Source organism: Cyrtonyx montezumae, unplaced genomic scaffold, assembly GCF_038088225.1.
Source record: "Cyrtonyx montezumae isolate F1298 unplaced genomic scaffold, pur_monq_1.0 scaffold_8, whole genome shotgun sequence".
Lineage (NCBI taxonomy): Eukaryota > Metazoa > Chordata > Aves > Galliformes > Odontophoridae > Cyrtonyx > Cyrtonyx montezumae.
This window is the reverse complement of record NW_027072089.1, coordinates 67,431,775-67,444,363: the sequence shown is the minus strand read 5'-3', so window position 1 is coordinate 67,444,363 and position 12,589 is coordinate 67,431,775. Positions and strand designations below refer to the sequence as shown.

General features: G+C 36.5%; 1 protein-coding gene across 3 annotated transcripts in view; it reads right to left on the bottom strand.

Annotated features, from left to right (window-relative positions):
• Positions 1-12,589, bottom strand: part of MARCHF6 (membrane associated ring-CH-type finger 6) — a 38,474-nt gene that overhangs the window by 3,431 nt on the left and 22,454 nt on the right. For 2 of the 3 annotated variants that reach the window (XM_065752052.1, XM_065752053.1), the window contains exons 15-25: positions 12,060-12,194; positions 10,996-11,115; positions 10,581-10,681; positions 9,700-9,837; positions 8,046-8,244; positions 6,794-6,863; positions 5,556-5,737; positions 4,041-4,175; positions 3,571-3,660; positions 2,213-2,345; positions 1,556-1,691 (exon numbers count right to left, since the gene is read on the bottom strand). In XM_065752052.1, the coding sequence (XP_065608124.1) occupies positions 1,556-1,691; positions 2,213-2,345; positions 3,571-3,660; positions 4,041-4,175; positions 5,556-5,737; positions 6,794-6,863; positions 8,046-8,244; positions 9,700-9,837; positions 10,581-10,681; positions 10,996-11,115; positions 12,060-12,194 (1,439 nt within the window). The remainder of the gene's footprint in view (positions 1-1,555; positions 1,692-2,212; positions 2,346-3,570; positions 3,661-4,040; positions 4,176-5,555; positions 5,738-6,793; positions 6,864-8,045; positions 8,245-9,699; positions 9,838-10,580; positions 10,682-10,995; positions 11,116-12,059; positions 12,195-12,589) is intronic. The other variant, XM_065752054.1, reaches the window with a different exon arrangement.

Sequence of the window (12,589 nt, the reverse complement as noted above, 5' to 3'; positions counted from 1 at the left end):
ATCTTGTAGGTCCTTTCCAACCTTATGAACCTATGAACCTATAACCAAACAACTGGCATGTTTTGCACATTTCAGAATATCACAGAATTTGCACGTACTTTTGAAATGTGTTGCATGAAACAAGTACATTTCTAGACTATAATTTCCTACTGGTTACGGTAGTTACAATACTTTAAGTAAATGTTGAAGCAATTCACATTTACAGATATTTTCATAGCTTTGCATGCTGCAAGAAAGCAATTTGCAATATTAATACAAGCTGAATTCTGCCTAAAAGATACCTATATTTATTGCAGAATGTGTAAAAAATATATACAAGCTGCATTTAATACAGTAGAGCAAATACTGCAGAAACAGGTTATGAAAGCAGGTGGGGAACAAATATTTTTAAAAGATGGTACTATAAAGGGAATTGCTCACGGTTTCATGTTTGTTACAGCTCTTAAGTATTTCAACATTTCATTAATTTTACATTTACACCAAGCATTTTTAATGTATTAGTGCATTCCTAACATTTAAGCTTCAAAGAAGTTTAGGTTTGAGGTCTGACCCCTTTTGTAGCCATTGGAAAGACAAACTATTGTATGTGAATGTGCTGAGCTAGCACAGAACTAATTTCTTTTCTATACAAAAGAGAAAGTAGGAAGGCTAGATGCTGGGGCTCACAACTAATTTTTCCACATAGCTCCCACAGCAGTGGAACTGCATAGCACACTACTCTGTAAAGGACATAAAATGTTTTAAAGAAAGATCCTAGGTATATTTTGTAAGTATGAAAACATGACAGAAATATTAGTCCCAGTACTTCCAGGCAGAAGTGAGCAGGCAATACGTCTGCTGAATAAATTGCAATATCTGTTGCTTTCAACATCAGTGGAACAGTGAGGTAGTGAGTTGCATTAAGAAAGTAATGTAGACATACAGAGTGGAGTAAGTTGAGAATTTAAGAAAGGAATTGTAAGGAAAAGGAAAAAAATTACAGAATCTAAATCAATATTTCGATCTGTTAGCTGCACCCAAATCTAAAGAACTAAATCAAACATATTCCAACACACTTTGGAACAGTTCTTCCCTAATGTCTGATGTGTTACTGATCAATTTCAAGCAGAAAGGGTGTTTTTAAAGGACAGAAACAGAGCAAGTTATTCTAAACCTGGGTAACAATTAGAACTTGCAAACTAACTGGGCTAACCAGAAAAGCACTGAGAAAACCATTAGGTTTTAACATGCATCTGAGTAAAATAGATATTAACAGTAATACAGCTACTAATTAGTCAAATCATCAGAAATGGCACTAAGTTTGATGGGGCAAATAAGCTATTCAAATGAACTTGTTACAAGTTAACTGAACTATACTTTACTTCCAAGTATGCAGTAAGTTATAAGAATGGTTTAAGTGTGCTTCGGAAGGTTCATTTGTCTAAAAAGCTTCCTAAAATCCATTTTATCCCTAAGTCTTTACATTCAATCTGAGGTTGTCGTTGTTATTTATCATTATGTACAGTGGAAAAATGCAAAAACAAAACAAAGCACCAAAAATATAATATACACTCACTTGTCATTCTTAATGTGTTCATAAAGGCGCTTGAACTGGCGGACTTGGAAGGAGAGGATTCCCATCAAGACCACCACCATGAGCAGAAAAGGATAAATCCGACGCTGAACGAGATTTTGCATTTCAGCAGTGACTCCTACAAAATAAGATACAGCCCTCAAGTAATTTAACACTGCTGAAGGTAACACGTGCAATTCTGCTTCTGTATGTTCTTTCGCTTTCTGTTATACTGTAACTTCAGTAGGGCATAGTGAAGTAACATCCAATTATCTCAAGATATCCAACACGACAGCTGTCTGTCCTGATCATCTTGAGCAGCAGAGCTGAAAGCTTCCCATTAAACACACTGAATGAGAGCTTATTAGCTCTTCTTGCTTAGTGACTTCTGTGTAACTTGTACCAGGCAAGAAGATGACACTAACACTGTGCATTCAAACAAAAGGCTGAGGAATAAAATGGGGCTTCTCGAATATCCAATTAACATCAAAACTAAGCAGCAAAAAGACAACTGTTGGCAAATATGCACTTCTATCCTGCTTCTAGTTACATTTATTTCACTAAAAAAATTACCTAGAGCTTCATGTTTTATTTCCACAGCTAATTTTACCTTGCTCTAAAGCATCAGATGACAGACAGGTATTCTGGTTGCATACATACCTAGTAAAGGTACAACACCAGAAGCTATGATGTACGGCACACACAGGGAAAGCAGCAAAACGGAGATCACCGGTGCTGCCAGTTTACAGATTATGAAGTGTAAATCAATGTTACGAATCCCATTTGCATATACCTATGAAGAACAAGTTAGAAGTAGAATAGGTCAATCAGAGAGACATGCTTTGTGCTTATAGTAGTAATTACAATTACAGAACTCTTTATGAGAGGCAAACGGTGTCCCCAACTTGAAGAAATCACGATGGTCATGGTTGTAAAGTGAAAGACTCCCTGCTAGGCTGCACCTTAAGGACTTCAGGAAATGATTTCAGTACTTTTCTGGAAAACAACTTCTATCAGCTACCACATATAGCTAGATAAAGGCTTCTGTACCATGGTCCACATACAATCATTTCTAAGGAAGGTTCAGAAGTACACGTGTATAAAAAAAGGCCCAGGAAGAGCATTTGGAATGAAAGGAGCTGTGGCACGCATTGAGGTACTCACAGAACTAAGACCACATTTCTCCTGGGTGACACCTGAGACAACCACAACCAGTACATGTTTAAGAACTGGGAGTATATGCTTGATCTAAAAAGCCTTTTACATTGAGGTCACTGCACACACCAACAGACATTACTACATTCAGTGCAGGGCAGAAAAGTTACTTTTTAACAAAGGAAAGAGATACACTGTTGAGATGACAAGTATAGAACTTCAAGGTTATAGTCAAGGAAAAACAACTTGTGCATAAAACTGGCACTCAGAAAAGCTCACTCAGCCTTACTAACATTACTTATGTACACATTCCTGTGTAAGGGAATCTCTACAGCTCTTACAAAGGGGTTGGAAAGGACCTCAAGAGATCGAGCTCAATCCCACTGCTAAAGTAGGTATCCTACAACAGGTTGCAGAGGTAGGCACCCAGATGGATCTTGAGTATCTCCATGGGAAATCCCACAACCTCTCTGGGCAGTCTGCTCCAGTGCTCCTTTCACTCTTACCGTAAAGAAATTCTTCCACATATTTGTGGTGGGACACTACATCTGTCCACTGTCTGTACACAGATTAATTCCTTCGAAGAAAGAATGATGTTTCTTACTTGAACGCATACTCAAACTTGCATGTACCTATAGGCAGCATTTCCTTGATTTCAGATTTCTGAGGTTTATTTTTCTTTTATCTCTAAGTACACCTTAACGGATAAGGCCATACAGTTTAAAGGGATTCTACAAGACTACTTCAGTTTTATTCAGTTACTGAAATTACTACAACAGTAATTCAGTCTTCTGACTCCGTTTCCACAAAACATTCATCAACATGCACTCCACAGATAATTCACCTGGACAGTTTTTTCTCACCTGTTCAATAACTGTTTTCAGCCACCACTGAGGACCCATCAGAGTTATGGCAGCAATTATTTTGGCATGCAGAACTCCAAGGGCCCAATCCTAGTTTAGTAAAAACACAGTTAACATTAGCAACTTTGTTAACAGCTTGTTGACTGAAAGGTTTTAGAATAAGTTGTTTATATTGCTTCAAAATGAAGAAAAAAAACAATCTATAACCAAACTTTTCTGCTTACAAGGGAAACTGTTTTAAGAGCTGGCTTCTTTTGCAAACCCCTAAGAGATAGGATACTCTCACACTTAAATGACATCTGTAAAATACACAACTTCTTGGAGCTGGGAAAATCAGCCACTACCACTTCAAAGCCAAAGACAACTCCAAAATAGAACAAACTCATGTAAACCCTTAATCCAACTCGGGTAGCCCTTAATCCTAAGCAAAGGAATGGATCAGCAGGAGAAAAAGAATGGGAGCAACTGACCTGCCAAGGATAGAACAGAGGTGTTTGATCCAAAGGGACTCTCAAAGGCGCAACAATGACCAGCTCGAATAGAAGGCCAAGCAGGAGTGGAACCACACCAGCTAGCAGTACTGCCACTATCAGTGTCTTCATTATCTAAAAAAATAAAAAATAAAAACAAAAAACCCAAGACATTCAATTCATATGGTTGTTAGGAATCTTTTTTTAAGCTTCAAAATGTAACTTAAACCACACAGACAGACAAAGTTGGAGAAAAAAATCATATAAATTTCTAATGCACATATACATACGCACCCATAAAAATAATTACAAAAACATCAGCAGTTTTGTAATACAAATTTTTAGGGTTGAGTCCTGTTCTACAGGCCATCCAGAAAAAGACAACCGTACTTACTGGTATTCATGTAATTTTTAACCACAAACTCACATCCTACCATTCAATAGGAAACACTATCCAATGGCATTTTATTACACAGAAATTTTGCAACATAGAACATTTATTTACAAAAACCTTGTCTTTACTAATTTTTCTCCAGTTAGAAACAAACCTTGGAAGTTCACTACAATTGAATCTTCCTGTCTTAAACCAAAACCTCAGCTAAAATATCCCACCTAAGTATTTCAATAGTTTATGAGGGGTGCTTCAAAAGTAATGCCTCCTGATATACTGGCCCAACACGTCAGAGGCAGATGGGATGTTGGTGCTATGGCAGCAGAGGTTGAACCTTCCTGCAAACATTCCATTTCATTTTGTTGCCGTGTGACAGATGGCAACAGAGGGGCAGTCTGACAAATGGCATCTGATCTGGGAGTGCTGATGAAGCAGATGTGTATCACAGAACTCCTCCATGTGGAAAAAAATGGCACCCATTGACTTTCACTGATGCTTGGAGAACATTTAAGGAGACCAAGCAGTGGATGTGAGCACAGCAAGGTGGTGGGTGGTATGTTTCAGCAGTGGCCAACAGCAAGTTTCTTCCACTGGTATAGATTTTTAAGGGTGTGGCACGCAGGCTCTTGCTCATGGCTGGCAAAAATGCATATCTAACTGGTGACTGTTGAAAAACAATGTTTTGTAGCTGAGAATTTGCTCTATCAAATAGCATTCTTGCTCTCTTTGCATCTATTGTAGTTTCCATGCAAATACATAGGAAGCATTACTTTCAGAGCAACCTATGTATATTTGAGGACACATCACATATGGTGCAACATCTATGCTGTTTTCTTTGTTCCTGTAATGTGAATATGTACATTTTTATATGTATATGTGTCTCCCTATGTAACACACATATACAAACTCATCTCCACTGATTGTTTAACATTGCCTTAAACTGTTTTCCAAAATTAGAGTTAGCCTATGCAATAGGAATGTAAGCTCCGCAAGTTTTAAGTCAGAAAAGGGAAAATACAGTACAAGTTACAGTGCAAAACAGGCAAGAAAAAAAAAGAAAAAAAAAAAGGTTTTATTAGCTAACTTCTCTTGATATTTCAATACAAATAGTTCTTGAGACTCACCATGAGAGACCATTCTTTGACCTTCTGAAAAATCACTCTACGACCCTGTGGCATCCAGGCTACTAGCACAGTCACTGCTCGGATAGTTAGCCAACACACATAAAGACCACAAGCAGCTGTATAGAGTTCATGAATTTTGGCAGTCCCCGTCCAAAATGACATTAGCCACCGGCCAGCAAATACTGAAAACACAAACACTTTTAAATAGAGTAATACTTTTTGATATATTAAGGAAGAATGCTTATAAAAATACTTATCAATGCTACAAAGCGTCAACCATTATTTTGGTACTATACCTATAAGGCTTGAACATGCAAGCCCTACATAAACAGTAGTGTAGATTATATCAAATATGTTTATTTTTCTAAAATTTAATTGCACCAATAATGTAATCTGAACTACTGCATAACAAAACATTGCATGCAGCCATCTTCACAACTTCAAATGAATAATGTATTAGTACATAAACTTGAACTAAAATCTTATGAGTGATGTATGAACGACTTCACTGTCAAGCCCTTCGTCAAAATGGCAAGTCATTTTCTACATTTCATTTTTTTAAACAGTTTCAATTCACTAGTATTACAGTGGAATTGTTTGAATAAATAAAAATAATGAGTAAAATAACTTCAAAAGAACTCATATCTCGATATACTAACAATGTTAGGATCACTAACAACAGTAGATAAAAATGACACAGCCAGATTTTAAAATTCAAACGAGTTTACATGTCCTCATTTGTTCTAAATTATTTACAAGTACAAAATGTTTTCATTTGGTTAAAAGACCTTATTCATACATATTTGAAAGTGAGACATATATCACTTTCAAGTATCCTAGTGATCTGATATGATGAATATTTAAATAAGGAAGATAAGCGTAGGAGTTCTGCTAACAGCCCATATATATTTTCCTTCTCTAAATGGAGAAACAAATGTAAGAGTATCAATTCCGTTTTTCTCTTAATTCTACTACAAAGTGTCTCAAAACATGAATAATCCCCCAAATAAACTAAGGAAACACTGATCACTTCTCAACTGAGCTTTTGTTGAGATACAACTATTACCACAATAATACAAATTTTAGGCCATTACAATTTCATGATGTACCTTTTAAAATGAGACGATTTCTCCATGCTTTCTTTTTTTAACTCTAAGCTGTGATTTGAAAGCATCTGCCATAACTGAGCTTTACTGTCTGGGTTGGTTTTAGTCACAGCGTTACAATAACAGACTTACCTGGTAACGTAAGGCAGATAAGACTGGCAATCAGTAACGTTATGCACATGAAAACAATCAAAAGAAATATCTGAAAGAGGAAAGAGAAACTGCTTATAAGACTTACTTAATAAAAGCCAACTGGCATGTAAAAAGATGCATCATCTTAGAAAGGCAGCAAGGCCAAAACAATTTCTGTTGTTTGCTGTTCAAATATCAACTGATAGTTCCAGGGTTAAAAGACCTACCCCACCATACATGTAGCACATGTAAAGTTTTGTGTATTTTTTTTTTTTTAGGAGATTTTGTTGGTAACAGTATACACTTAAAATTTAAATCCAGCAAAAACAAAGTTATTTGCTAAGTGATATAAAATCTCAATTTCTGCACTGACTAGCACTATGACTTCCAATTAACCCTGAAAGGTTTCAGCTCTACATACCACATAAACAAGACAGTGACTTTATGATACAAGGAAACCTTTTGACAGAAAGTTCTTATAGGTGCCCTCAGGTTTATGTTACCAGCAGCTAACATCATATCTGGTGACTCCTTGATCAGGTTTACAGCTATTAAGCATCACATGGTACAAAGAACTGCCTCCCTACTCATCAAGATCACACGTGGAACAAGTTTACTGTGGGAAAACTTACACCTTATCACAACAGACAAAGTTAAATCTGTAACACATTTTTCTTGATGGGACTTTAGCCAGTGAAGATCACTCTCATCTCTAGGTTGGGATCTTCACACTGCCTAAAGGAAGGGAAGTATTGTGATTTTGTAGTCTGTGTGAAGGTGGATGATTCAAGAACACTCAAGTGCAAGCCAAACGATAGCCACATACCCTTCTGCATGCAGAACACCTTCTTTTAGGGTTAAGGATCCCAAATAATACAAAGAAGAAAACCAAAGTAGATGGCAGCAGCTGTCAGTCAGAAAATTTTCTCCGTTTTAGGAACATATGGTGTGACTTGCCTGGGACCAATGCTGTCTAAATAGTAACTACAGGGCTGCTGGGGAAAACTTAAGTCTATGTGGGAATAACTAACACAGGAAGGAGCTGACAAATTTAAATGATTAAATACTAACTGTGAAAATAAAATGAGAATTTCCTTTACAAAATATGCAAACTGTACAGAATATAAAACCTGACCCACCATTTGGATTCTGATGATGTGTAGGCAGAATCCTTCTTGCAGAACAAAACACAAGCCCCTTCCCCAGTTATTTTTAAAACTCATTTCCCTTTTAATACATCAGATATACCCACCCTGAGTGGGAATTTTAAAGGCCTCCGATAAGGCTGGAAACCCACAGGTCCTCCTTGTTGAAGTATGGCTTGATGGGCTGCATGAAGACCTTCTCCCACAACTGGAATGGCATTGTTGTTGCGAGCATGGTTGTTAGGCTGCTGGTTTGCATTGTTCTCATTCTCTTCCTGGTCACCAAGTAGGTAAGAATGGAGGTCTCTGTAACAGTCAAATTTTCATTTTTGCTCTGTTTGATACGAACAAGAATCTTACAGATAAACATATTAAAACATGTACTCCGAATAAGAACAAATTGTGTAAAACCTACACAGGTATACTGGCAGAATTTTACTGCTACTAAGCTTTGCAGCAAACAATTGTCTTCAAAACTAAACTGTACAGAGACAGTACTGCTTCACTATACACAGATTCACAGAGAGTCAGGTAGAATCTTCCAAGAAGATGCTAAGGTGCTCAAAACCTGCTCACAACTTTCTAAGAACATTAATCCCAGAATCATCCAAAGCTACTTGAAAAGCTTTCCTTTCATATTCCTTGCATACCTCAATATCAAATAAATCTTGAACGTTGATTATTCTCAGCAGAAACCTGCATGTAGATAGTCTAATGCCAGAGAATAAAAGAATTTTCACAGTACTGCTTTCTATTTTAAGAAAAGCTGAGGAAAATATTTTAATCTTTGCTCAACTAAAGCAGCTACAGAAACATTCTGCAGTTGTTCTTAGCAACAACAACAGCGAAAAGAGCAAAGCAACTTCTGTCATCATCTCTAAACTTCTTCCATCATGTTTAAATACTATTAAAACACGCACAGAAGGAATCCAAAAATAGCTCTTCAAAATGCCAACTAAGAGAATGATGTGGTAAGTTCCTCAAGAGAAGTTGAAAACATTTCAGATCGCAATGAAAGAAAAGGTCTCTCATTCATAGTGTGTCAGACAAAGCTTAGCCAGTAATAACTCTTCGTCCTAGTAACATTCCATTTGTGTGATCCAAGATGAGTGGGATAGTGCCAATTTACTCTGAAGATAGATTAAGAAATAGAAACAAAAAACAACCTCGTTTTATTTCTTCACCAATGAAGTAAGCAGCATATGAACTCAAAAATCATTTCAGATGTATGAACTCGGCCTGGCCACCAAAATTAAACTACTCCATTTTTTGTGATCATTTACCTTTGGTTGCCAAGGTACAGTTGAAAGTATATTTTGAGGCTTATCATTCACCTCTAAAATATATCATTTTTAAGTGTCAACCATCTTCACAGTCTGATATTCTAAATCATCTTTCCTTTACTTCAACTCATTCCCCAGAGTATAAGGAAGAAGTGTATCATGCACATGAATTATATGAGTGACAGGAATACTCTACTGACACATCTCGGTTTTACATTTAATAGAAAGTTAACAACTTGCTTAATCAGACTTTTGTAAAAGTTTTACCAAGCAAACTCTGTAATACCATGCAAAAGGAAATACCTGTCGAAGAGTAGTATGGAGATACTCCCATACAAAATCACTACAGATACGTGATTTTTAAAGAAACTACTGTCTATGTTACTTGTTGAAATAACTCCTTTGAAAGCGTACTGCCTTCATTAAGAGGCTAAGCCAGACACGAGGCTTTTAGTTGACTTCAGCTTTCTGTACTTACAGCAAATATCCAGCGGTAACAGTCCATGCTCTTACAAGACCTTTCAACCACTGTCTTGTATGCCCTTGTTCTAGCAAAGCTGGAAGCACCACCTGAAGCAGAAGGAGCTCTAGAGAAAGCTCACTTACTGGAGCATCACTAGAAATAAGAAGAGCAGGAAGTCAAACATAACGAGCATTCTGTTAGTAAACTCTTACATTGAAACACACTAATAATAACAATAAAAACTATACTGGATACCAACAGAAAAAAATACTAGGATTCAGCAGACATTTTTCCTTACATACTACTCTAAGCACTTGTTAAATGTTGACATTTGGGTGCACAAGAAGAAACCTTAAGGAAGATTATATCCCACCATCCAATTTGCTCTTCCATATGCTTATATCATTTCTGTTTCAACTATTTAGTCAAAGAAAAATACCCTTGTTAATTAAAAAAATACATCTACAGAGCCTTTTTATTTAATTTATACCCAGGCATAAATGTGAAAAACAAACACCCATCATAAGGTTGTTATGAAGAGAAGACTGTTTTGAAGGAATACAGATAGTCAACTGCTATCATTATGCAACTTCTACAAAATGTCTTTTATTTTTCTTATCAGCTACTCATTTGACAAACTGAATGACATATCTACACACTTCATCATTTTACTCATCTAGAACAGGCAACAAAGATTGGTTTAATTGGAACAAAAAGAACAAAAATCCCAACAAAATAACATACCAATCAATGTCACATTAATGCTCAAAGAGAACTTTTTTCTAGTCACTGAGAGACTGTGAGACCACACGATGTCATGATGTGGAATGTCAGTAATACAACAAAAATCATAAAACCACACACTGAGAAAAATCTTACTGAAATGAAATGCTTACCTGTAGAGCATAACATTATACGGAAGAAAGTTTGGCAGGAGATACTTAATAATGCGTATGGGAAGCCAGAGCATGAGCAGTACAATTGATCCAAAGACAATCTGCAGAAAGAAAGTTAACTTTGTTAGCCTGAAGAGCAGAATCAGCCAACCCTGCTCTCCAATCCACATCTCCAATACACATTTGGTGTATGATCAGCCTTGGCCAAGTGACAATCATCCATTCACCCAACCACTTATCCATTCCCTTCTCCGCTTGTTTTCATTACCTCAAAGAAGCAGGTACTGTTGGCAGCTAGTTTTAGTATCTGATCATCTCCACCATGAAAATGGTTTTCTTAAATATGCAATACTATATACAGGAGTTAAAATATGTTTTTTTTCCAAGTAAAGAAATACATGAGAGAAGTCCTTACCACTGACAATATAAACCTCCTGAGATGTCTATAAATGGGCAAGTGAATCATTTCCTGCACAGGATTAAAGTCTGGATCATTCAAATTCCTGAGAAACCACAGCACACCAGGTCTCAATACCTAAAGTGGAAGACAGGAAACAATCATGAAATTCTGAATTCCATGTTTTATATTTTGCAAACACTGCTGCAGTAAAAAAAAAAAAGTTTATACACAGTAGGGGCATAAAATGGCACTGGATAAGAAAATCTTTTCGTTGAAGACTAAAGGACCAATAAACAATTACAAACTTAGCTTTCAAGTATTAATTTGAACTCACAAATGATTCTTTGGAAACCAAAACATCATAGTATGAGGGCTGCTCCGAAAGTAATGCCTCCTATTTTATACTGGCCTAAAATATCAGAAGTTGGTGTTGGTGATATGGCAGTAGAAGCTGAACCTTCCTACAAATATGCCATTACATTTTGTTGCCACGTTAACAGATGGCAGCAGAGAAGCAGTCTGACAGAATGGTGTTTCACATAGGAGCAAGGATGAAGCAAACGTGTGTTACTGAATTTCTCCATTTTGGAAAAAAACGTTCACCCACTGACACTTGGTGGACATTCATGGAGAACAGTGGATGTGAGCACAGTGAGGTGATGGGTGGTATGTTTCAGCAGTGGCAACAGCAGGTCATCTCCTCTGGTGCAGACTTTTCCGAATGTGATATGTAGGCTCTTGTTCATGACTAGCAAAACTGCACTGCTAACGATGATGACTGTGTTAAAAATGGTGTTTTGTAGCTGAGAATTTGCTGTATCAAATAGTGTTTTTGTGCCTTTTACATCTATTCCAGTTTCCAAGAAAATAAATAAGGCCATTCAGAGCAACTTCTGTGAAATATTACACTACATCATCATTTTCTACTACAGTACGTACAGTGCAGCCCTAAGTAGCACTGAAATCCAACCCACACTCAAAGCACAGTAGCAACAACATCCAGTTGCTAAAGATGTAACAGATCAACATGCAAGCTTCTTCAACTATGTGGCATACCAATCTTGTCCTTATCAACTTACCTCTCTCAGTAAAAGAATGAAGGATGCAAAATAAAAGACGTAAACCATCCCAACTAACCAGTGCAGGAACATTGTGGTACCTGGAGCAGACTGAAAGCTTAATTCTCTGTCTTTCAAAGTGGCATCAAACATTTCCTAAAAGTAATTAAAGAAAAATACTGAAATTTGGCAAATTTTACAGCTACTCATTTCGTTTATCCTGGTGCACATATACTACTTAACATTTAAAAGTCTGCCCCATCTTAATCCATAATTACAGCATTCAAATGAAAAAAAACCAACCAAAACTACACAACGTAAATTTTAAATAACAGCAACCAGAGATCAATTTCTGATCAACAACAGAAAGAACTCTTTAAAAAAGAAAGAACTGAATCTTTCACATACATTGAAGAAGTTATAAATCAGAGCAGTATAGTGATGGATGAAAACAATTATGTTAAATTTACAGTTCCACTAAAGCTATAAGAAATTAATTTTCTCCATTCAAAATTTTTCTTTTCCCAGAAAAAACTTTTGAAATTTAACAA